This window comes from Pseudopipra pipra, chromosome 6 (assembly GCF_036250125.1).
Source record: "Pseudopipra pipra isolate bDixPip1 chromosome 6, bDixPip1.hap1, whole genome shotgun sequence".
NCBI lineage: Eukaryota > Metazoa > Chordata > Aves > Passeriformes > Pipridae > Pseudopipra > Pseudopipra pipra.
Window position 1 is genome coordinate 41,751,594 of NC_087554.1, and position 25,665 is coordinate 41,777,258.

The 25,665-nt window shown below is 51.5% G+C and overlaps 1 protein-coding gene across 2 annotated transcripts; it reads left to right on the top strand.

Moving 5' to 3' along the window:
- The first annotated feature begins 214 nt into the window (after positions 1 to 214).
- Positions 215 to 24,999, top strand: JDP2 (Jun dimerization protein 2). 2 transcript variants are annotated; one of them, XR_010431427.1, is made up of 5 exons: positions 215 to 366; positions 11,160 to 11,383; positions 15,967 to 16,071; positions 16,905 to 17,756; positions 21,767 to 24,999. XR_010431427.1 is itself a non-coding variant. In XM_064658774.1 (4 exons), the coding sequence occupies exons 2-4, from the start codon at positions 11,183 to 11,185 to the stop codon at positions 17,088 to 17,090; spliced, it is 492 nt and encodes a 163-aa protein (XP_064514844.1). In that variant the 5' UTR covers positions 215 to 366; positions 11,160 to 11,182; the 3' UTR covers positions 17,091 to 17,963. The 2 variants fall into 2 exon arrangements, 1 of the variants encoding a protein (XP_064514844.1); XM_064658774.1 differs by lacking the exon at positions 21,767 to 24,999 and having other exon boundaries at positions 16,905 to 17,963.
- The last annotated feature ends 666 nt before the right edge of the window (positions 25,000 to 25,665 follow it).

The following is a 25,665-nucleotide window of genomic DNA, read 5'->3' on the forward strand; positions in this document are numbered from 1 at the left end:
CGCGGCGCTCCCCGCCCCGCGGCCCCGCTCCCCCGCCCTCCCTGACGTGTGGCGCTGGCAGCCCGGCCGGTTCCGCATTCCCGACCCCTCCCCGCAGCCCAGGGGCCGCTATATAACCGGGGCTGATGCAACCCACCCCGCCGGCTGCCACAGCCTGCGGGAGGCGCGCACCGGGGCGGCGGCGGGCGGCGGCGGCGGGCCAAGGCGCCCCGGCGGCTGCCGGCACCGACATCGGCACCGGCACCCGGGGGTCGGGGCAGCGCCGCGCAGCCGGGCGGCGGAGGCGGCGGGGCTGAGACCGCAGCCCGCGCCCGGCCCCTGCGGCCGGGCCCCGCGGGCACCCCGGCAGCCCGGTCCCCCTGCACGGTGGGTGTGAGCGCGGGCGGGGGGCTCGCCGGGCGGGCCGGGATTGCGGCAGGGGGCGGGCGGCGGCGCGGGGCTCCGCGGGGGTGGCGGACAGCGGCGACGGGGGCTGGGGCGGAGGGCACCCGCAGGAGCATCCCGGCATCTCGCGGCAGCGGGCAGGGTTCTGCCCTCCGGGCAGTCGGGCGCACCGCGGAGGTGCGCGGAGACCCTCCGCGGGGGTGCGCAGAGCCGCATGGGCGGCTCAGAGCAGCGCTGCTGCCCCCGCACTGATCAGCTGCGGGGCGGCCTCTCCCCGCTTTCGGGCGCCCGCCTCGCCTCCGCTTCACCTGCCGGCCGGGCGCGCAGGTGAGGGGCGCGGACTCCCCGCGGCCGGCGGTCCGTGCCGGGGAGGCGGGTTGTCGCTGAGCCGTGCCCCCAGCCCGCGGGGCCCCGGGAAGGAAAGGGGCCCTGGAGATGCCCCCACCGCGCGGTCCCAAGTCCGCTTTAGCAGTCAGGCATGGAGTTGAATGGAAGTTGCATTCTTTTGCACGGTCTGCTCCAGGAGGCACTTTTCTTTTTCCATGGAAGGGAAATAGGTTTGAGAGCAAATTGGGGGAAAGGGAGAAATACCAAGGGAGCAAGAGCTACATTATGTTTCCATTTTCCTTTAATGAAGGCCCTGTGGAGGTGTATTTGAAAACACAGGGTCTCCTATGCCTTCAAGGAGGGTGAGAACACTCTGCTAGCTGGTTCCAGGGCCATATGCAGTGTATGGTGGCCAATGAAACGGGGCCTGGCTCGTTCTCTTGCTTGTCTTGGCAGCCTGCTCCATGGCTTGCATTACCAGCCCTGGAACACAACCACTGCCAAACTGTGAGAGTGTGTGTGTGTGTTTGGACTCCAAGAGCTCAGCAGAAACAAATGCTTCTGCAGCTCAGACCAGGATTTTTTAGCTAGTTTTGAGGAAAATTTGCATGAAAAACTCTATCTGGAGGCTCTTGCCAGAGTCTGTACTGGGAATTTGTTGGTGAATGCTTGTGTAGGGGCATCTGGGAATGCCAGTCTTTGGAGTTCAGATTCTTAGTATGACTCCTAGTGATTTAAAAAAGCAAAAACCTACCCATCTGGGGGCTGAGTGTGTGGGTGCAGGAGCTGCTATCCATACCATCCCTGTGTCATGCAGCAATTGGTTGTTCCTGGGGTCTGGGCGATGAACAAAATCTGCCGAGTTAGTGTGCAGGTTGCTGCTTCTGTCTCCTTGGAGAGACACCTATGGATGCTTTTCCTGCATCTTCACAGTTGAGCATTTCCTTCCTTACAGGATGCAAAGGTCTTTGTGCTCTATTCCTTGCCAAGGAAGAGTAAATACTCCCTCACACCTCTTGTCTCCTCCTGCCCTCTCCTCCAGCTAGGCTGCTCAAGCACAGGCAGCGCTGAGCGTCTGCTCTGTGGTCACCTTTCCTGTGCTAGTGTTTGCTACTTCAGCTGCATTGCCTGGGCCAGGTACTTGGCAGCATGCAGTGTCTTGAGTGTGAAGCTGTTAAGAGGCTCTTTTCACTGCAGTGGGCTTTTTGTGGTGGGCCTGGCCCCAAGAGCAAAGGAGGCAGAGCCATGGTGAGCGGCGTGGACTCCTTGCCAGCACACATGTGTCCTGCAATACCAGTGCAGCATGGAGGGGGCACAGCAAACCTGATGCCATCTGTTTTTAGTTGCATTTCTCAGTTGCTTGGACTGTCCAAAGTATCACTCCAAACATCACAGGCTATTTTAACATGCAGCCAGGGAGCTGAAGGTCCATACGGGCCTCTCAGCTGAGCAGGGCTGTTGCAAACTAGCCAGAGCTGGTCTTTATATGGATTAGAGGTCTTTGTGAATGACCCTAGCATTCAGGGCATAATTCTGAAGAGTTTTTAGGGGGTGGCCTTTCATCTCTGATGCCATCCTTGTCCCCTGGGGCAGAGCTCTGTGCTAGGGTAGGGTTGTCTTCTTGAAGCAGATTCTAGCCCTGACCACATGTGGTTATGGGAGATCCTGAGGAATTTCAACAAGTCAATTGTTAACCTCAATGTCTGAGCTGCAGCCTTTCTCAGACCAGGATATTCCTTCCTCCTCAAAGCCCTTTGACCTGTTTCAAGTAGAAATAGGATAGCTTTTACCTTTCTGCTCCATACTGCCATCATATGGTGGTGCAACCCCAAAATAATTAATTGCAATCTCAATTGATTGAGATAATGTGATAATCAATGGCAATTTTTTTTCAGTTATTGCAATAGAGGAGCCTTGCTATGGTAGGTGCTGTACACAACCCTGCTGTCACAGGTTGCTTGCAAGTCAATTGCTGCATTGCAGTGGTTGGAGCAGCAAAACTAGAGGTTTTTACTACCCCGTGAAGATATGGAGGAAAATGCTCAGGGAGAAAGAAGGACTGTGAGTTGACTGCTTTGCTAGTGGCAAAAGAGGGTTATTCTAAAGTTGAGGACTGGAGAACCACCATCCCCCTTCCTCATAGAAAGGGTAAGAAGGTAAAGCATTAGACAGGCAGGTGTGGGGACCTAATGGTGGTACTCAGTTGAATGGGGGGCTGCAAACAGCATTTCTGCCAAAGAGAGGCTGTCTGCTCTGGGCTGCCCCATGTGCACAGTGTAGGGAGCTGTGAGCTTCTCTAATGGAGGAGAGGAGGAAGGGCAGCAGGCTCTCTGCATTCCTGTTTTCAGAAAGCTTTTCATAGCTTTCTGTCTGTGAATGACTTGGATGTTCCTCCTGCCAGCTAGATGTGCAGGACCGAGCCAGAATGTTCCCACTCGTGAAATGGGTTTAGAATTCCAACTCCTGAGGTACAGTTCTTCACAGCTCCTTCCTCTCTTTAGCATTGTGGCCCCCCACTCCACTCTGTGAACTGGGAGGTGGGATGTTGCATAAGTGGGTGTTCACAAACACTGCAACTCTTCTCCCACCACATGAGGTTGCCTGTGGGAGGAAGGGAACAGCAAGGGTGGCAGCCAGAGGTGTCTATGGGAAGGGCAGAGATGCATCTTTGGTCCTGCAAATCCAGAACCTGGGTTGTAGGAGCTGTCTCTCCGTCTTGGAATGGAAGTGGAGTGTGGAGATAGTGAGGTAACTACGGTGTCTGGCCTACTGAGGCGGTGTGCTCCACCTTGGTCCACTTGGTAGGCTGTGCAATGATCGTGCCTTTAACTGGCCTTTAAATAAAGGGCAATTTCCCCGATGGCATTAAACAGTAATGTCAGATCCTTGGTAAAGAGAGAGCATGCACATTTTTATCCCAGCAGGTGTCACTACAGCTCTTTAGTATGCTACAGGTGGTGGGTTCCTTTGCATCAACTGGTTCAACAAATGAATGAATGAATACACAGTGGCTGTTGGTAAAGTTCACGTTTACCAGCACTACTGCATGGGTATCTAAAAAGACTGGCTACCCCAAAGGGCTTGTCTGCTGCTGTGTTCTGATAGTTGGCAAATAACTGACATTGAGCAATATGCCCCTTGGCACTGGCCCTTCAGGTTACTGCTTTTAACAGTGCAGTCCAGAAGAAGCTAGACAGGAGAGAGATGACCTGTTGTAAAGTGCTGCTCAAAACTAGATGCATCTAAAGCAGATAGCAGTTGTGTGGGAATGGGAGAGTATCACATTTTAGACAACAGAGGAAAGCCATAATTGCATGGCAAGGTACTTGCGGCTCTGTGAGTACAGAGTCTTTCTTCCTTCAACTTGGTCATGCTTAACTTGGTGCTCACTGGGACCTAAACCTTGAGATGGAAGAAGGTCTGTAGGCTACAGTGACGCTCAACACCTTGCAGTCTCCTCAGACAGAAGAGTCTAGATGGAAAAAAGCAAGTGGCTCAGTGATTCAGAGCAGGAGTTGTAGCCAACTGCCCTGTCTTTGTTTAGGAAGTTACATTGTTGGGGCATGAGAAGTTGGGTATGTCAGGAAAGGGCTTTTGTATAAATCATCCTTCTGCTAACAGGAGGAACTAGAAAGATCAATGTATCACACACAGGCTGAGTTAATTTGATAGCCAAGAGCTAAAAAAAAAGTTTAAAAATGGCAATAAAGCTGTAGTAGAATCTAAGGAACCAGAAGTTGCTTCTCGTGCTTCTGATCTCCACTGCAGAATTGTTGTTGCCTATTGGTCAGGAGCATATGAAAGGCCAGTTGCTGTGGCTTAAATGCTCCAAGAAGGTATATACAAAAGGTGATAGTATGTTAGGTGCTAACACACTGATGAAGAGATCAAAGATTGCTTGTATGGTGACTTGCAGACTTTGGCAGTGCTCTGATGTGTGGCAGCTGACAAGTAATAGTAGGCACCCAGGTCGAGCCTGGAGTGAGAGAATAGCAGGCAAGCATGGCCTTGGTTCTGCAGGCAGCACAGAGGAGGGCTAGTAGGACAGACTGTGCCTTAGTGCAGTGCTTAAGATGGGGAAAAGAGAAACATGCTGGTATATACAGAATGTCAGAATCTACTGGCTGGCAATATTAGGTGCTAGAATGGCTCTCTGAGCATCAGAAGGGTACTTGGATCAACCACTGCAGATGTCAGCTTATGTTGTAAGAAACTGTGATTATATTATAAACAGCAAAACTGAAAATAAATTTGCAAATAGCCCTCACTCTTGTCAAGGAAACTGACACCAGAGATAACTCAGTAATGGCAGTTTAAATTGAAATGTGGCTGTCAGAGCCTGCTATGGGATGTCATAGTCCTCTCTACAGGATGATGCTGTTGATGCAACAGTAGCACCTGCATTGGGTTTGTACAGAAACAAACAGCACCTCTGAATAAGTGAGGATGCATAGGATAGTCATGGGAGAACAGTGGATACAAACTGAGGCAGTCTCTGCACAAGGAAATGAACGTAGGATTTCAACACAGGTAGGCATTCCTGTGCCAGTTTTAGTCTGTGGGTAAGAATAGCAGTGAGGAGGTGGCAGGAGGGGTGTGAATACAGGCTAGCAACCAGAGTGCAAGCCCCCAGGAATACTGGGTTACGTGAATTATGCCTACGCATGTTAGATTTATGCCATAACTGCTGTGCAAACATCAGCTTCTTTAAAAAAAGAAAAACAAACCAAAAACCAAACAAAGAGTCCCCTGAAAAAGCAGCAACAAAATCAGTATGGGAAGAAAAAAAAAAACAACACAAAAAAGCACCCAAGCATATGAAGATTAGAACTGCAGGAGAAAGAATAGGAGGGCATATGGGGACAGTGTCACTGAGGAAGCTGAGCAACTGTATGGGACAGTACCAACTTCATAAAGCTTCTTCCCTGTAAGTCGTGGGCTCCAGAAGATAACAGACTCCAGCAAGAGGAGAAAAACTAAGTAATGTGTGCTACTTTTAAGAAATATTAAATCAGTCAGTGTCACAGACTGCTGACCATAAGGACAAAATTGGGGGACAAAGCACAGAAACAGTTGTCACTGGTAGGAAAGATGCAGCAAAACCAAGGTGAACAAAGGAAGCTGTATTGTTGTCAGCTCTTTGGGGATGAGACTGCTGCTAAAATGACTGAGTTGACTGAGAACACAAGAAGAACAGTGCCAAAGCAAGGATGCAAAAGTTACTGCATTAGTTAGGAGGGTTTACAGACATTTCGGCAAGAGGTCAAGTCTTGCGTTACAGCATTTTAACCAGAACAAAGAGAGTGTAGAGTCCAAGCTGAGGATATACAAACTGAATTTTGACCCATGAACTCAAGTGTTGACCAGATTTTTGCTGCAAAGATAGTTGCTGAAGAGAGCATTGAATAAGATAAGATGCTCATCATTAAACTGAAGTTGTAAGAAAGGCTTCTCTGTCTCTTAATTCACTCTGGAGCATCTTGATGAATAGTATTGGAACAGAAGGCATAGCTACGGTGAATGTAAACTTAAGCAGCTGGTGTCATGCAGATCCCAGGGTCGTATGTAAGACTGCACATTCTCTTTCCCCTTGCTGTTTTGCTGTTGGCTTCATTATGTGAAAAAGCATAGCTGATACAATGCAAGAATTGTGTGGTTCAGCTGTAGGACAGCAGAAAACTAGGTTTTGCTGGAGACATGACACTTCCAAGCTCATGTAAGGAGACATTGAAAGACTGCCTGGCACTGAGGAAAAAAGGCTGTGTTATGAGTCAGTTCTGAACAGAAAAAATCTAATAAGAATCCTATCTAAAGCACTGTGTTAGAAAGTGAAGGAATACAGAGGTGACTTGGTTCATGTGCCTTAGAAATAACAAACACTGCAAGGGAATATCTAGAAAGGAATTATGAATTGGCAAGGCACCAGCCATATTCACCCCATCCAGCAAGATGTGGTATTGAAAAACTGCAATTTAAAGGTTAAACTCAGATCTTGAACTTCAAAGTTTTTTCTGCCCTACCAGGTGAATGTGGTAGAAATATGCTAGAGCTATAGGTAGACATGTCTGCCAGGGTAACGGCCTCAGGAAGAAGACTGAAGTATTAAAGAGAATTCCATGCCCTGGGGGTTTTTTTACATGATTGAAGTACAACTTCTTACCTCTAGAACTAACCAGAAAAAAATGTGAAAGTATCTGGGACTTAGGATGGAAAAAAAAGCTGTGCTTACATGAGAAAGAGGAGTGGAACAAGAGAGTCCCTCCAATCAGCAGGAAGTGACAATGCCTGGGGCTGAGGGCCATCAAGAACTGGGCAGGATGATCTGTTACTGCACCCCTGCTCTGCAGAGAGGGATGACATCTCTCTTCCTTGTCCGTGGTTATAGCCCTGCTGGGAATGGTGTTACATTCCTCTCCAAGCACTTGTCTCTTGGGAGTTCTCAATGTGCTTCCTTGCTTCTTGACCCCTGAGCAAGGTCTTGTTTGTAGAAGTCACTTTTTCCCCTTTCCACCTAGTTCTCAGCTCATCTTAATATGTTCTTCCAGGTGACTTCTGGCACTTTTGTTTGATCAGCTTTAGATTTAGTTTACACTGATGCAGGTATAATGTGGGCTTTAGCAGTGCAGTCCCTGGATCCAGGATACATTTTTAGAGCATACTGGATACTGGGCCAGCTCCTTCACTCTGACCTGTGCCATATGTTACACTGGTACAGAGGCTCTTTCAAGGCATATTAAGCTACCAGATCAAAGATGTAAAAGGAAAAGATGTGCCTGAGAAAACTGTTTCCTCAAATAGCCAGTTGTCCCCAGGGAGCTGCCCCAGGCTCAGGAGTGCAGGGAGGAGGATACTCAGTGGCCAGATTGTGCCACAGTCTGGAAAACAGATTTCTCCTTGCTCTTTATTTCATAAATTGCAGTGACTCTGCATTCAGTCTGGCTGAGGACCTGTACTGTCCAGCCTGGGTGCTGTCAGCTGCATGTTGTGATGACAGTTAAGCACAGCATTGCCAGCCCATCAAAGGAGGTGATTGTCTTGCTCTACTCTGCACTGGTGCAGCTTCACCTTGAGTCCTGTGTGCAGTTTTGAGCCCTACAATATCAAAAAGACATAAAGCTATTAGAGAGCATCCAAAGGAGGGCCAAAAGGATGGTAAAGGGCCTTGAGGGTAAGCCTTATGAGGAGTAGCTGAGGTCAGTTGGTTTGTTCAGCCTGGAGAAGAGGAGACAGGGGAGGTCCCATTGCAGTCTACAACTTCCTCACAAGGGGAAGCAGAGGGGCAGACACTGATCTCTTTACTCTTGTGACCAGTGACAGGACTCTAGGAAATGGCATGAAGCTGAGGTTTAAGTTAGATATTAGGAAAAGGTTTTTCACTCAGAGGGTGGTTTGGTACTGGAACAGGCTTCCCAGGAAAGTGGTCACAGCACCAAGCCTGCCAGAGTTCAAGAAGTGTTTGGACAATGCTCTTGGGCACATGGTCTGACTCTTGGATTGTCCTGTGCAGGGCCAGGAGTTGGACTCTATGATCCTGATGGGTACCTTCCAACTCAGCATATTCTGTGAATAAATTAAAACTAGATCCCCCAAGTCCAGAATGGATTTCATTATCCAGTGCTGGGCTCAAGTCAATTCCAGCCTGAAGCCTGTGAAAGGGTGGGTCAAGGCCCCAAATCAGTTTGTTCCATGGCAGCTCACATGGTATTTGCAGGATAGAGACTTCAGATGGTTTTTTTAATTTAATTTTATTTTTTAAATTTTTGCTTAAACTCAAGGTGTTCAAACTGTGTATGGACATCTGTGGGATTGCTGGTGAGGGTCGTGCAGCAGCTGGCCCAGGGCATGTTGCTATTGGCAGGTGTCTTCCTCAGTGCCACAGCATATTGCCTTGGTGGCAGCATCTGAGAAATGGCTAGATCTGCAGTGTGTGCAGCTATCCCAAAATGGTAGACTTAATTTAATGCCACAACAGCTGTGTCCTGTGGCAGTGTGTCCTGGGAAGAGCCTCTGGGGTCACTTCCCCTTTGCCATGCCACCTCACTGACCTAGTGCTTTTCTGCTGGAGAGGGGCAGTCTCTGAGGAACACGGTAGGGATTCAGGCACAATAACTTGCATTTTTCTGTCTGGAGGGCAGCCTAAGGGTATGATGGTGCTGGTGTCTGGACAGATGAAGCATCTTAGTCATGTGTAGGCCTGAAAGGAAGGGGGAGGGAGGTAGCATGCAGCTTCAGAGCCCTGCTGCATCGGCATCTCCAGACAGCGTACAAGGCGACTACTGCTGATGTGGAATTACAACTGGTTTAGAAATCACTGTGGAAGGCTAATACTTTGGATCAGTTTAGGTCCTTGCAATCTCAAGGAATTGACCTATAGTCTTTTCTGAGGTCAAGTATCATTACCAAATATTTTCTCTTTCTTTTCTGTCACCAAATGGGCAGAGTCCATTTCATCAAGTAGAATCATTTCACTTCAGAAGTTACTTGTCTCTCTTTCCTGTCTTCTCCTTTTCATGCTTTAATGATCTTGTGCAGATCACAGTCCCTGGGCCCAGCTTCCTCTCCCCACAGCAGGACTCCTGGCACTGCTGAATGCTGGCTTGCTCTCCCCTTTCTGGTCTCCTAAAGGGTGACTGGAGCAGAGGGCTTGATTCCTGCTTGCCACTTCATAATCTCTATCTTGCTGCATTTGCTTTTCCATGTTCTTTCTCAAGTCCTGTTGGTCACAGCTGAGCAAATTCTGCCAGGGGATGTCTTGTGCTGACACCTGGACCTCTTTGGTGGCAGGTTAGACTGTATGACAGCTCACAGCTCATTGAGGCTTGTGCGCACTCTGCTGCAAATCCTCCTGTCTGTACAGGAGCTTGCATTAGCCTCTCTGCCCTTGACTAACATGTATGCTTGTCTTTCTTTCCCTTCTGCTGCTTATCTCCTGTTCCTTCACACTAACAAATATGTTATATAATCTCCGAGGTAAAGAGATGTGTCAGTGCCAAGAAATCCTTAACTTCTCTGTTTGTTATGATTAATCCTCTTCAGCCTGCTCCCACTGACCCCACTTGAGCAGGGGGGCTGGACGAGGTGATCTCCAGAAGTTGCGCCCAACCTCAACTGTTCTGTGACTCTGTGACCCAGCAGTCCTGTGTCACACGCAGCTTTATTCAAGTTTTCATTCTGGTACTGACATAGATTTGTCACTCCAGGATGGCAAGTGCTGAGCAACTGTGGCAGCTGGCTTGGCAAAGTGTGCGTGTGTCTCTGCTTAGCACAACTATACTGCCTGGACCAAAAGTCTGTATCACCTCTAACCTAGTCTCTCAGCAGCTGAGAGTGGATGCTTTGGAAAGAGCAGGGCAAGTACATGTTATCCTTCATTTAATGCACCTCCTCATTCTGGCAGTTGGTGCTATGAGAGCTTCCATGAGTTTCCCCAGCTATTCCTTGAATCCTGCCTTGTGACTAGCTCTTGTGATTTCAGGAAGCTGCACAGTGGTTGGGTTTGCTCCTTTAGCCTGCTTATCTCTCCTGACATTGCTAGTCCTCATCCCAGCTGTGTCAGTGCCTCCTGCACTGGGGCAGGATGGGGTGGGTGTCTGGAGGCTCCTGTAGTGTGCTGGGACTGGTCTGACTGGGCAGAGCAAGGAGAGCAGTGCACACACACTGGGACATGTTGAGTTGAGGAAGGGTGGGAAATGGTTGCTGTGCAGACAGAAGTTGACTCCTTGCGTTGTAAATAGGTGACTTGTAGGTATCCCAGGCCAGTTACACAGCAGGGATGTACTTGTGCTGCAGCCAATAACCATCTGCTCCCTTTGCTTTTGGACTGATGTAACAGCTCCAGCTCTGGGAGCTTCCCATTTTAGGTGTAGTTTTATTTCTTTATCTCTTTGCTGCTTGTTCTTCATATTTCTTGATAACTTCCTTTCTTCTGTCCGTAAGTGACTTGCCAAAGTTTGTCCTGATCCTGTTCTCACTTACACTGCAACTTTTTGTTTTTCTTTTGTGACAGAAGAAGTCTTTTCACCTGCCTCCATTTCCGCTCCAGCCTTTGCTTCCTCACGTCTGTGCTGGGAGATGTTTGTACAGTGGCAGATTTTTATCTTGCAGTTTTATCTGTGGTCTTTCTGTGCTGTGTCCCAGCCCTGACCAGATGTGCCAAAACCCAATAGTCCGTGGGCTCATTACTGTCATTGCAGCCAGCTCCTGTTCTTCTGGTGCTTTGTCTCTTCCCTTCCTGATCTATATCCTAGTAGCCTATTCTTCCAAGCAGGATTAATATATTTTGGTTTCTGTCATGCAGGTTTTGCTTAGTCTCTGCCTTTGCCACCCCTGGGGAAGGACGTCTCCCTTCCCTGGTTCTCACTCCATTAGGTGATGGGACTGTAGAATGAATTTGTCTTGTGCTGTGTCATGAGGCTGGGTTGTAATGGGATGTCTCACTCTCCCTCCAGCCTACGAAGCTGTTTCCCCTGCTATGATGCCAGGGCAGATCCCCGACCCGTCCCTGACGGCTGGCGCGCTGCCTGGGCTCGGCCCTTTGACAGGACTGCCTGGCACAGCCCTGACTGCCGAGGAGCTGAAGTGCGCCGACATCCGCAACATCGGGGCCATGATCTCGCCGCTCCACTTCCTGGAGGTGAAGCTTGGGAAGAGACCCCAGCCTGTGAAAAGTGAGGTGAGTCTTGGGGGGGGGCTACTGGCTGCAGGTGACCTTGCAGGGTTGTTGTCTGCACCTGACTGCGTTTCCCTCCTGCCTGTGCTTTTCTGTCCTGCCAGGTTGGCCAGCAGTGTGTTTTATAAGCATGTCATGCTGCCTGTTTGATATGCATGCATGTTGGTAGCTGCTCTCATAGCTGCCTCTTCCACCTGCCTGAATTTTTGTCCCTGCAACACTGGTTGGCAGTGGTGGCCTCATTGTCCCAGACCTGACTGGTCCCCTGCAGCCATTGGCAGCTGGCTGAACTCAAACCCTGCCTGTGGAGTGGGGTTTGGTGCAGCCATCATGTCCCTAGGTTGGGGCATGCACCCAAAGGAGGAGTCGCACAAACTGTCACCTGTGCCAACCAAGGCCTTGGTGCTTCTGGCATTGCTGTTGCCTCTCCAGTGGGGATGACATGCACGAGCAAGTGGTGCAAAGTGGCAGCAGTGACTCAGCCTGTGCTGTGGGGGCTGTCCCTGCCCCCCTGCTTGGGGTGGGCCCTTGCTTCACCTTGAGTCTCCTAGCATGGGGAAGGTGGGTGATGTCTGCTTGGTACCGCAGGCTGGCACAACAGAATTAGGCTGAAGGGACTAGGGAGACACTTGCACAGCGTTTTCCTTGCATGGTTGTCCTATGTATTGGTTCTCCAGTCTTTGGCTGTACAGGTGGTGAGTGTTTGCACCTCCCACTGCCTGCAGATGGAGCTGGAAACCCACCAGTTCAGAGGTCCCACGTTGGTGAGGATGGTGGGTGTTCTCAGAAGGTCCGATAAACAGCCCTTCTGAACAGTGCATTTGCTTGTAAGTGAGGTTACTTCGGATGATGCCGTGTGAGGATGGGGTGATGAGTATTCTCTGGAGACAGGAGCAAGGAAGTGCTAGATGATGTGAAAAGCTGCCTGTGATGAGCTGTGAGCTGAAGGGGGTAAAATAGCAGTTCCAGGGAGCAACCCACTCTTCACATGGTGCTGACACTTAATTTAGCCCAACTCTTTTGGCAGAAGAGCAGTAGCCAGGCCAACCTGTGGGGAGGGTCCCTGTTCTTTCCCCTTAGCCCCTTGATGTGGACTCCTGCAGGGAGAGCAGGTACAATGAAGTCCATCTGATCACCTTGCATAGGAGCTCTGTGCCCAAGGGAGTGTCCAGTCAGCTTGTGCAGCCTGGAGATCACCCGAGGAAGGACTGGGCAGCTCTGCAATGGAAGGAGCTGGGCTAGGGTGCCATGAGAGGACATTGTAAGGGCTTGGGGGATGGTAGTGGCTTTGGTCCCTCCATGGACAAAGCAGTCATGGATTTGCAGCTGAAGCCAAATTCTCTTGCAAGCTCTTGGCCTGGGTATCCTACAGCAAATGGGCCTGTAATGCCCACTTTGCTTCATGGGTTGGGGAAGAAAGAAGCAGTCTGTGGCTATTCTGTTTTCCTGGGCCCAGCTCCTTTCCTGGGGCATCTCAGGCACCTCTGAGCTGGCCCTGCAACAGCTGCTTTTGCTTTTTGTGGGCATGGGTATGTGATCTCACTGGCATCTGCTTAACAGGGACAGGGCAGTTCTGCCCCACAGTAGGTACTGAAAGTGCTGTGTGTCCTCTGAGCCAGTTTTTGAGACACCATGTGGAGGAAAGATAAGAGGAAAGCCACTGACAGCCCCTGCATGACTGCCTTCCCTGCAGCTGGTTCCTCCCCTACATGACCTGTGAATCTGAGGAGTTGAAGACAGCAAATGGAGCTGCCCTTGGCAAGGCTTTGCAGCAAAAGCCCGAGGGAGATGAAGCGGTAGCTGCTTATCCCATGAGTAGCCAAGAAGCTGCCCACACATAATTTTGCAATGCAGCCTGCAGCTACTTTCCTATTGCAGGGAGCCGGAGCCCATGAGCACTGGGTATAGGCATGCCATGCTTTGTGTGGTGCCTGGGAGGGCAGACTGCTCCCTGTGAGCTTGGGCACAGGCAGCTCTCTCTGCTCTGCTGGGGGCAGAAGCATCTCCTGGCGTTGGGGTGTTTGTGCCTGGGAGTGCACACAAAACCCACCCGGTGGTTATTGGGTGCTGGCTTCCCCACAGGGTGATGGACAGCCTCACTGGGCAAGCTGCTCTCTTCTTGGGGTAGCTGTAGACAGGTGCTGCTGGGCTCTTCCACTACTGCAACCTGCCTAGGGTGCTCCCTCTGGGGCAGAGCCCTGCCTCTCAGGCAGATGATCACCTCGGTCTCTGAGGCTGCTGACTGAAGCAATTCAGGAGGCATCCCCACACCTCTCACAGGGATCCCCTGGAGATCAACTGCTGAGACATAACATTTGGTGATATACCATCACTGGCCCTTGTGCCTCTGAGTAGAGTCCTAACCCCCAGCACCAGGGCCATGTCACCTTTCTAAACTGAAATCAAGCAGAAGCAGACAGGAGGAAACCTGTTTTCTTGAAGAAGAGAGTTTCTCTGCCCTGAGAAGTTGTGGATTCCCCATCCCTGGAAGTGTTCAAGACCAGGCTGGGTGGGGCTTTCAGCAACCTGCTCTACTGGAAGGTGTCCCTGCCCAGGGCAGGGGGGTTGGAATGAAGTGATATTTATGGTCCCTCCCAACCCAAACCTTCATGGTTCTATGAAGTTACAGGAGCTGTGGTCAAAAAGCAGAGCCAAGAGTTCAAGTGGCCACTATCTGTGCTGAGCCAACTTCCTTGAGCATCTGCACTCCATCTTAAGGACACACCCCTCACAGCTGGGCCCTCTGCAGGGTGGAGGGAAGCTGAAGGGGACAGGGACAGTCACTTATTCTGTGATTCTTGTTGAATGGAGCAATGAGGCATGGAAATATGTCAGGCAGTTCCCAGGGCTTGTGCAGTTGCTGTTTGGTCTTCCAGTTCCTGTTACAACCCAAGATGTACTTTTCAGCAAAGTCTGGGGGTGCTTCTTGTGCTTTGCAGCTGTGAGCATGTGTTCCTTCTCTGCACCCTCCCAATAATCCTTGAACTAAAAGGCCAAGAAGCTGTCTTAGGGGGAGATGAGTGGTTGTTAAATGTGCAGAGGGGGATCATGGCTACCCTGATATCCACCTCCTCTTAAACTCTGTGAGGAAGTTTTTTAAGAGCTGGCAGCAGAGCATGGAGTTAGAGCCCTTCTGATAATTTCTGCTGTCACCTGTCACATCTGAGTTATGTGGTTATAGTGTGAGCTATCCATTTCTGACTAGACTTTGGGATATCAGTGCAATTCCCATCCTAGTTCTCCTAAGTGTAGTACATGGTGCCCCATGACACTGCCTTGGCAAAGGAATGGTGGCAGCCTGGCATTATGGAAGTCTGTGTATAGCTTGTGCTGACTTTGCTTAATATTTTAGCCCCAGCTAAAATAGCAACTTTGGTATAATGCTTGGGAAGTAAGGTAGAGAAGATACAAAATCTATTTGTGCTATAAAACTTGGACATTGCCTTCTAAAGCATGCCACATGCTGTGTATCAGATATGCAGCTTACTTGAGGTACCCCTTCACCTTAACTTTGCTGAGTCCATGTTTCATCCAGTCCTTACACATCACACTGAGATGTTTTGCTTAGTGGGTTTTGGACTTGGTGAATGTTAGCACTGTGTGCAGTTTACTGTGGATGATGGAACCTGCAGCTTTCATTACCAGCAGGAACTATTGGTGCACCTACATGTGGGTAGATCTGGCCATCAAGTATCAGTCAATAGGAGTGAGGCAGTTCAGTCTGACATCTCAAATTTGAGAGTCCCAGGCCAAATGTGGATGAAGGCACTGAGGACCTTTTGATCTCTATCCATGCTACTAAGTGTAACCTGGATGCTGACTTCACAGGGCTTTCCAGCACTCAGATTTTTCTTGAAGAAGCTGGCTTGGGTTCTTGGATGTAAACATGCCATAGGCTGTTTACACAGGCTTTGTAGCAAATATCCCTAAATACTTTGATTACAGGTTTCCAGCCCATAGGGCTTATTGACCTGGTCTGTGTGGTTTGTGTCAGAGAGCACATAGCAAACAGTGCAGGCACTGCTGTGTCCTGCTTCTTTACAGGGGATGCAGGACCTGTCCCCACTTTACCATGCTTGCCCTGTGGCTCAGCCAGCACTGAAGCTGCAGCAGACCAGTCCCAGGCATTGGAATGGGGGAAACAGCCAGGCCCAGCTGGCAGATCTTTCAGGTTTTTCTACCTCTTACCCTTGGCTGCTTGTGTGATGCTTTGAATGACTGTGCTCACAGAGCTGTGCCTATAGATGTCTGTGTGACAAACAGTGCTCATCTTTGTGGGAAGGGGCTCTGTTCTCCTTGTCTCTGCCCTTTCTCAGGCAGGGAGAAGCCCTGTCCCCTGCCAGCCAGGCCCTCAGCTGTGGATGCCACACTGGTCTCCCCCTCTGTGTCCCCACAAAGTGGAGTTAGAGGCTGTAGCAGCAGCACACTTGGTTCCTGGTGAGGATTAGATCATGTCACTGGAGGCCAATGACATGGGTGGCTGCCATCTTGCCCTGCCACTGGTGGGGCTGCCAGATGCTCACCCCTACCTCCGGTCCCAACCCACATCTGCTGGCTCTGACCTGGGTTTCTCTGTCTTGTTGCAGCTGGATGAGGAAGAGGAGAGGAGGAAAAGGCGCCGGGAGAAAAACAAAGTAGCAGCAGCACGATGTCGTAACAAGAAGAAGGAGAGGACGGAGTTCCTGCAGCGGGTGGGTGCCCCAATCTGTCCCAGGGCACAGCAGGGACCTCCATAGGAAGGTGCTGCAGCTGTAGGCAACATTGCCTCCTGAACTGCCCCTCAGCCTCCCCTTGCTCCTGTGTCTCTTTCTGGGAAAATACAGGCCCCCACTTTTCATGAGGCTCTGAAGGTGGTGGCCATGTATATGCCAAGGCAGAGCTTACCTGTGGTGCCAGGGCTGGAGTAGGGCTCTGGGCTTGTGGTGGGGGAGGGATGATAGTGTTCCTGCCTCAGTGCTGGAGCAGGAGCACCCACATGAGCATGGCACAGGACGGGCTGGCACCGTGCTGGCCCCTTGCCTGAATTCGTGAAGGTCTTACTGTTCAGAACCAGATGCCCACTCACCCCTGACTCCAAAGCAGAAAAATCATCACAGCACCTTGCTGTTTTTCTGCAAAGAGTGGTGAAACATGGGCAAATGACACAGTGGGGGACAAGGAGTCATTTCACAAGGGCAGGTCCTTGCAGATGTGGGGGGTGAAAATTTAAACATAGGTTTGTTCCCAAGCACCCTGCCAGACCACAGAAAGCAGCCAGGCAGAGGTTTTGCTGTGGTGCAGCAGAGACCTGCCCCAGGCAGTGGCTGTGTATTTCCCTGTGGTGGCACTAGGTAGCACAAGGCAGCAGGGCTGGGGATGAACTGCCTGGAGGGACCTGGTGCCTTGGCAGGTCTTCAGTCCGCTCCCATGCTGCAAGGGCTGAGGGGCAGCACTGAGCAGAGGTGGCCTGTTGGCCAAATTGTTTCTCCTCGTATCTCTTCCTGCTGGAGTAAAGTCACATGTGGTTGTGTTCCTGTCCTGCTAGGAGTCTGAGCGTCTAGAGCTCATGAATGCTGAACTGAAGGCCCAGATAGAAGAGCTGAAACAGGAGAGGCAGCAGCTGATCCTGATGCTAAACCGGCACCGTCCCACCTGCATCGTGCGGACAGACAGCATCAAGACTCCCGAGAGCGAAGCTAACCCGCTGCTGGAGCAGCTAGAGAAGAAGTGAAGGTGGCACTGGGCCAGGAGGAGGAGACAGTGGCGCAGGGTGTTCCAGGGTCTCTGATGTATGTACTGTATGAAGAACTGTGCACCCAGACCTGGTGCGGACCCAGTGAGGACCCAGTGGGCTTCCTTGGGAACTATGGACCAAATATGGGGACAGAGAAGATCAGGAACCTGCCAACCATGTACTCTGAGGCTGAACCTGGGAGCAGGGCTAGTGGCACCAGTGAGGGCAACCTCCCTGTGATACCTCACCACAGCCCTCCAGCCTGCTCGCAGCCCTGGGGACCCACGATGCCACATGTCCTGCAAGGACCACACACCCCGTGGGTAGCAGGGGCGGCAGGCAGAGGAGTGGCAGCTGCACGGTGCCCACTAGCACCCTGCCCAGAGGCTGCTGCTGCTCCTGGAGCATGCTCCAGCAGGAAACCCAAACCCAAGAACCACAAACACTTGATGCAGCCCCGTCTGGTGGGCAGGCCTGTCGGGGCTTGGTGGCGCAGGCGCCCCTCACAAGCACACTCAGTATAATGTTTACAGCCCAGCTGTCCGTGTCGGCCGTGCTTTTGAATGCACATTTTTACACTTTTTTAAAGTATTTTTTACAAAGTTTTTATACAGCAATCTCTATAAGGATTTATATAATCACTAGACGTGATCCCATAGAAATGTATGTTATGATGGTCTGTTTGATACAAACACATATGCCGCAGTTATCTCCATTCTGTCACTTGTCTGGTAGCATCCAGCTCCTTTCCTGGCATGCTGGGAAGGGGGTCCAAGCTGCCCTCTGCAGTGGTGTCGCTACCCTCTCCATCCATGTATGTCCTTCATAATATTCAGTTCTGTATCTCTCAGTAAATGTTATGTTTGTGTATGCCGTCCTCCCGTACCTCTGTTTGGGTCAGGCCACAGTGGGCTCTGGGAAGATCTCGGCACTGGCAGCATGTGCCAGGGCTGAACATACTGGGTGCATTCCTGGCTGAGTGGCATGGTAGAGCAGGTCCCAGAGCTGTTTTTTGTGATTGTGTTAGTACTTGTGGGCTGGGAGAATTCACCCTAGAGAAGCTGGGAGCCTTGGAGGCAGCTCTGACTGCTGTCAAGCAAGAAGTAGCTCAGTGCTGCACCAAAGAGGACAGGCAGGCATGGCTTGCCAGCTGGAAAGGCAGAGGGAGATCATCTCATCCTTACCCGGTCCTTCTTGTTTCAGTCCCAGTTACAGCAATTTGAACTCATTTCAGGGATGAGAAAGAGATGGGGGAGCTATCATGATGTCTTTGTGGTCATGATCCCTTTGTGGATGGAGGTGTAGAATAGTTCCTTTGGGTCTCTGCCAGGTCCTAGCCTTGCTCCTAACTGACATGCTGGGAAAGCTCCTAAAATCTTGCCTTGGGCTTTGGCTGGTGCTGAACACAGGAGTGTGGAGGTTGAGAAGATAATCAGTCAGGTGTGCTTCAGGTGCTAGAACTGAAAAATCAGCATCCCCATATGAATAACCAAGCCCTGACAGTATGGCTATGTTCCTGACTCAAAGGTATGAAGGCAGTGGTCTGGACTGGGGCAGACCCCATCTTCATATATGTGGACCACTGAGGGCTCTCAGAGGAGCAGTGGTGCACCCAGTCTTCTCCTAGTGTCCAACCCATTTCCACTGTGGATGAGGCTACTTTGATGCAAACTGCAAGTGAAAAGAAACTTTCAGCATCTGGTACAGATGCACTCTCCAGCCAGGAGCACTGAAGCAGTTTGAGATGAGCTTGACCTAAAGGTGACAACAGCATGGGAGGAGGTCTTCCTTGAGCATGACTACTTCTCTAGTGAATGTTTCTCTCTCTGTAGCCTCCTTTTCTAATCCTTAACCTCTGGGGATATCTGACATTAGTCTTTTCTCTTCTTCCTACTTCCTTCCTGGATTTCCCCTCCCATTCCATAACTTCTTCCTTTGAGACCTCACAAAATGCTGCCAGGTGCCTTATTTAGTGTGAAGCATGTTACACCTGTTAGAGACAAGGTTTTTGCCCTAGGAGAACTTGTTGGCTGAGGTTCTCTAGAGGGATAAGCAAGGGCAGGAACCAAAACAAAGCTAGTGGAGAAAAACAGTGTCTGGCCTGGCTGCCACTGCCTGCTGTGCAGCCCTTGAAGCTGGGCAGCTGTACATCTGCTGTTCCTTCTGCCCAGACCCTGGAGTAGGTGGCTCAGATGTGACCCATTCCTCAGTTGCTGTCAGGAGCCAATCTTCATACTTTGAAAAAATACGATACCTCTGTCTCTCATCAAGCTCTGCTGAAAGGACACAGAGCCCTTGCTGGGCCTGCATATCTCTTCAGGACTTTATTTCCCTCTGCAAGGTGTACATGGTAATGAATTTCCAGACTCCTGCAAGTATCACTTTCCTCTTTCGTGGTCAGCAGGTGCTCCCTGTGGAATATCAGATCCAGCTACAGGCATCTTGTGCTTTTTGCTCACCTGGAGAGCTTGTCAGCTGGCACATACCTTCCAGAAGCAGTGGCAGTGCTGTGGAGGGAGCCAATGGCCCTTCTCTGGCAAATAGCCACACTGCAGTAAAAATTTCTGCTATGAAAACAGCTGGCTTGGATGAGAAATATAAGGTGCCCTTTGAAACCAAGCATGCTAGAAGCAGTGGCAAAGGCAGTAGCTGAAGAGGGATGGATCAGTTTAATGCTTAGCCAAGGCTTGGGCAGGAGCTATTTGAGTCCTGGCAATGCCCAGGGGTTAGAATGAGATGATCCTTAAGGTCCCTTCTAACCCAAACCACTCCATGATTCTGTCCTCCAAACAACCTTCTGCTGCATTCCATTCTGCTGCAAACCAAGGGGTTTGCCACTCAAAGTTTAGGGCATTTCTTTTCGGGAGGCTTGGTTAGGATATAACCCATTGGAGTTAATGTAGAGAGTTTGGGCCTCTTCCTCTTTAAGCCACAGCCTGTAAGTATTGAATGGAAAAGGCTCCATCTCTTGTGTAGTCCTGAGGGCTGCAAATCCCTCCTGGTTGCTGTAGGAGACAGGCTACTTGATGTTCCTGAGTCTAATAGCATGTGTCCTTTTGAAACCCAGCCCCCACCTTAGCAGGGTTACAAGTTTTGCCATGGGAGAGGTGGTCCCACTGAACACCTTCCAGGCTGGTGCATTTACCATGGCATCTTCTGGGCCTGGGGAGGAGCAGCAGGCACATGCCAGAACGTGCTTCCAAACCAAAATAGCAATTATTGTACCTGTGGCAGTGTCCTCCCGCCTGGAAGGTACGGCGAGGACTGGTAATGTGGATTGGCTTGGAAAAGTCAACGGACACTTCTCAAAGGGCCGGAAGCACCTCCTGGCCATTCCATACCACCACATCCTGTGTTAGGTGCGCTGTGGGCCACTGCCGGGCGGAGCTGATGGGATCTCGTACGCTGACGGTGGTGCTGGAGCCGATAGCCTGATAGATGTGGGGCTGCTGCCAGCCCCACGTTCCCGGTCCAGCCTGTCGTCGGGCTGCACCCCTCATGCTGATGAGCGCACAGACACACACGTGGATCCCTTCCGTGGGTGGCTGTAGGCAGAGCCGCAGTTGCTGGCCCTGGGTGCAGGAGCCCTGAGGACGGCAGCCGCTGCTGGCACACAGCTCTTGTCTCGCTCGCTGGCTGCTCCAGCCAGAGGTTCGCTCGTGCTCACGTAAATCCGCACACGAAGTGGCTGGCGACAGGCACGCAGGAGCCCGTCAGCGGGCGGGGTGCTCCAGTGCCTGGGCACCGGGCACCGGGCACCGGGCAGCGGCTGCGCGGCCGGTTCTTCTCCCTCTCCCTGTGCCCCCGTGCCGGCCGCTCGTGGCCTCGCCGTGTCCCGCTCGCGTGTGCTCCTTAGGCTGCCCCCGGCCCCGCTGCTGCCCCGGGCGCGGGCAGGGCTGCCCCCCAGCTCCGGCGGGGAGGGAGGAGGCGGCGGGAGCCGGGACCGCCGGCAGGAGGCGCCGCGCGGCCGCAGGAGCAGCGGGGCGGGCGGGGCCGGGCCGGGCCGGGCGGGCGGCCCCGGCACCGCTCCCGCTGGGACACGGCCGGGCGCGGGTGTCGGAGCGCCCGCCCTGCCTGCTGCGCGGCCTGGGAGAGCGCTGCGAGTGCTGACCGCTCTCGGCCCGGGGGGCAGCTGTCAGAACGGGTCCAGAGCAGCTCCGCGGGAATGGGCAGAGGGCTGGAGCACCTCTCCTTTGAGGAAAAACCGCGGAAGCTGGGGCTGTTCAGCCTGGAGGAGAGGAGGCTCTGGGGAGACCGTAGAGACCTTCCAGTACCTAAAAGGCCTATGAGAAAGCTGGAGAGGGACTTTTTACCACGGCCTGTTGTGATAGGACAAGGGGCAACAGTTTTACGTTGGAAAAGGGTTTGGATTGGATATAAGAACTTTTTAAAATGAGGGTGGTGAGGCACTGGAACAAGTTGCCCAGAGTTGTGGATGCCTCAACCTGGAAGTGTTCATGGCCAGGCTGGATGGAGCTCTGAGCAACCTGGTCTAGAGGAAGGTGTCCCTGGCCATGGTGGGGGTTGGAACTAAATGACCTTTAAAGATCTCATCCAACCCAGACCTTTCTGTCATTCTGTGGTTCATGGTGCCACCCCATGGTGTCAGATGGTTCTTGTCAGACATAACCCCACTCAACAACACTGGTGCTTCCCAGCCATTTCACCTGCAGGTCCCTCTGCTTCTGAGATACTTGAGGTGCCTCAACAACCAGGACCACCAGCAGGAACTCCTGATGTGCCAACAGCCTCATCTAGCACATGCCTATCTCCTGTTTTGTGAGATCTACATTCAGGTCATAACCCTTGTGCTCCTTCTCATACTCCCTAGTTCAGAACAGAGCTCTCCCCAGGGTGATGTGGTACAATATTTTTCCTGAATCCCAAGCAGGTGAGCCCTATCACTTTTCTATTGCTTAGATGCTTGTCGCAGCTCCCTGGTGTCCTTCACATACTACCCCAGTTTCCTCTGCAAAGCCACTCTTACCTCTTCTCTCCCAAGGAAAGGTAGGTGCCACTTTGCCTCAAAGCACCAGGCCTGAGGCACTGCAGGTATGTTGGGCTGAGGATCCACCTACAGTAGGTTGGTGTGGGTGCTCCACACTGCACACCTGACTCCCTTCTTCTTGCTGGACCCCTGAGAAGTGGCAGGGCCCATGGGCAGCAGGAACTCAGTTTCCCTAGAAGGGTCCCTGGTCTTGCCAGCTCTTCACTCTCTCTCCTGCAATCATGAGCAGCACATCATGCTCCCAAAGCTTTGTGTTAGCTCCCTTCCATTACTCCTCCTCTTAGCCTCTTCCCACCTGCTGCCCCCATCCCCTTGTAGGTGAGAGTCCCTGTGTGCTGTCCTGGGAGCAAAGGCATCCAACATCTCCCTTGGCCTGCAGCTGGTCACAGGCAAGGGATGCTTGGAGGCCATTACTTTGCAGTTTTTCACAGTATTGTTCTCACTTTGTATTTGAAAAACTACCTCCTCTGCCTTTCTCGTCAGGGGCCAAGGGCGACTCCGTGACACTGTGGTAAGTGGTATTAACTAACCTTTGCCAGTGACCTGCCTCTCTTGTTTCATTTTGAGCCAAGGGCAACAGGTATTCATTTATCTTTGTCCTTATTGGTTCGTCTACTCAACTTGCTGTAAAATAAGCCCCAAAAATCCCCAGCTTTGATATTTACCAAGAGTCGTGAAAACTGCTTTGGTTACCATGCATGCCAGACTATGCTGAGCAGTACTGGCACCAGCATGGCCCATGACTGAGTGCAGGACTGGAGCCAGGGAAAACTGTGTTGCCAAGATATTTGCAGAGAAATGAGAAAAACTAACTAGTGCTTCCCTGAGCCTGGAAGTACCACTTGGTTCCCCATGCCTTTGTACACTTTTTGCTTATTCGTGATCGCTGTTTGCTGGTGACTGAAGCATGGGCGTGAGACAGTGGGACACAGGTACAGGCCCTGGGCCTGCATGGAGGCACCATGCTCCTGCTGGGCTCCGGAAACTGCCCTGAGGGCAAAGCAGGCTGGGTTACCTGTCTCTGATTAAGGGCGTGATTCTTCACACACCGTGCAGTTGGTGGGGTGACCAGGGTCGTCTCTTGTCTGAGTGATGGAGGCAGGCAGGGCAGGTGCTGTTGGAGGTATAGCTGGACCCACTGGCAGTGGACTTGCTGTCAGCGTCTCTGCCACCAACACTTTCCATCTGAGGAAAAAATCCTTCCCTACAGCCAGGAGGACTCCCTGGCTCTCGCTGGGCAGGACCACCGGGAAGGGCTGGCACCTCGGACAGCATGGCTGGGATTTGCCTTTTCTCTGCATCTGGTGCTCAGGAAGTTATTCCCAATTAGCTAAACTGATGGGCTGGTGTGGTGATGAAAAACCCTCCTCCAGATGCCCTGCTGCTGCGTTAAAATGGGTTTACTTTGGTTTGGTGTTTTGGAGTGACCAACTCAAGTGGACTCCAGACCAGGGATGCATTTAGCAGAGTGGGCAGTGGGTATGATGGCCTGTGGTGATAAGCTCTTTGTGAGCAAAGCCTGCTCAGAGGGGAGGGAGTGAGCCGTCTTGTATCAGGACTGCTCTAATTCTGATTAAGACCATCTGCCAAGGGGTTTACTGAACTTCAATCACTTCCAAATTTAATACAGCTTAGCTGTTCTGAATGTTTCTGTGCGACTGACTCTTGGTTCTCCAGCCCTGTATCCTGCTGTCTGTGCAGGGTGCCATGGGTTTTGGTGAAAGGTTAGCCCCTTGGAGGAGGAAAAACTCCTGCCATTCAAGGCAGGATGTGGGTAGGACTGATAGCTCCACATCCCTGTCCAGCCCAAGGGACTCTGCTGGACAAAAAGGCCCCGTTCCAACCCTGGCTCCCAGAATTGCAAACCTAGAGCTCCTAAGAAATACTAGCAAGAAGCTACTTCCAGAAGCTTGCACAGGTTTCAGCAAAAGCAGAGGTTGGGACTGTTTGACAACGAGGTTTCACTGCTGCCTGTCACGTCTCAGATGAAGCTTCAGGAACAGGATTGTTTGCCAGTAACCACCACCTTGTGCTGATGTTATCTAGTTTCTGCAGAATGAATTTGCTGAGTTGTCATCTGTGGCACTGTCAGGGGAAGTCCTGACTCCTGACACTGCAGTTCCTGCCTCTGCTTTGCCATAGCCCCAATTCCAGCAGCATTATCTGGGCTGGTTGGATTTGCTGGACAACTGCTTGTCCTGAAATTGCATGGAGTTGTCAGGAGGAAGTGGGAAGCAAGGCTGTGCTGCAGGCCTGTAGGCTCCCAAATCCAGTTAAGTCACTGGGCAGGCTAACAAATAGTTTCTGATTGAGGATAAAATGGCTACTGACAGCTCATTGCAAGGTAATGCTGAACACCTGGTGACCAGTGAGCAAGAGGGGGTTTGTGCTAGAGCTATTGTGTGGATATCTGCAAGTGCCTCTCAGTACCCAGGCTACTGGCTTCTGTGACAGAGGCAAGCTCTCTGGGTGCCAGACAGAGGCACTGCTGCATTGCGGAGACATTTGCTGAGTGAGGCATCCCTTTTCTTCTGTGCAGACTTTCCCTACAAGCAAAGTGATCTGATTCACTCACCAGCTTCAGCCAGCAGATAATAGATGAGTAGCTGATAGGTGCTGGTGCATGCTGGCACTGCTGTGTGACCAGGCAGGATGATGGCACCCCATGCTGCCAGTGTAACAGACTGGCAGAACCAAACTCACTGGTTCAAACAAAATCCCTTGGCTGCAGGCGCAAAGTGTTCTCTGTGTCTGTGCTGCAGAAGCAGACATCTGTTCTGCTGCCTGTTGGACACCTCAGGTCACTCGATCACGTGCACAAGGTTTAAGAGCAATGCAAACTGCCAGTGTACCCTACCTGGCCACTTGCACGTGAGATGGAACCTCATTCAGGCAGGACTTTGGGGCACATTTCTACATCTGATAGCAACCATCTGCTGCAGCCACAAGGTCTGGCATTGCTCAGCAGCTGGATTCATATGCTGGGGTAGCAGCACCTCAGCATTTCTCCCAGCCATGCCCTGGAGCATGCCTAAGTGCCAGCTGGCACATAGGTGGTTTAGATGAGAGTGCCAATGGGTACAAGGCTGTGCTCCAAATTCAGGATAGAACTACCTGATGGGTCCCTCTCACTGTGCAGCAGCAGGGAAAGGAGGAAGGCTGCACGACGAATGGGATGAAAATCCATCCTTTATAACTGTAATGCCATGGTACAAGGGAGGAAGCTTCCCTGGCATGCTGTGGTTGCTTTTGTCTGCCCCACTGTGGCAGACAGTTGGGAGACATCCAAAGACAGGTGCTGACCTGAATTAGGGCTGCAGGAAAATTTCCCCATGTGGGGACTAAAAGTCCCACTAGTTTAGAGTGGAAACTAGTGAAATGCCATGTGATAGAGATGTGCAGAGCAATGCCTGGCTCAGAGATAAGTCTGTTCCTTTGCTCACCCCCTCACAAGATGTTCAAAGAAATGGAAAGACAACTCATTTCAGACTGGTAAACTGACATACTTCTCGCAGAGCCAGCAAAGTGGTTTGTGCAGGTGGACAAGATGCCCTTTTGGCCAAC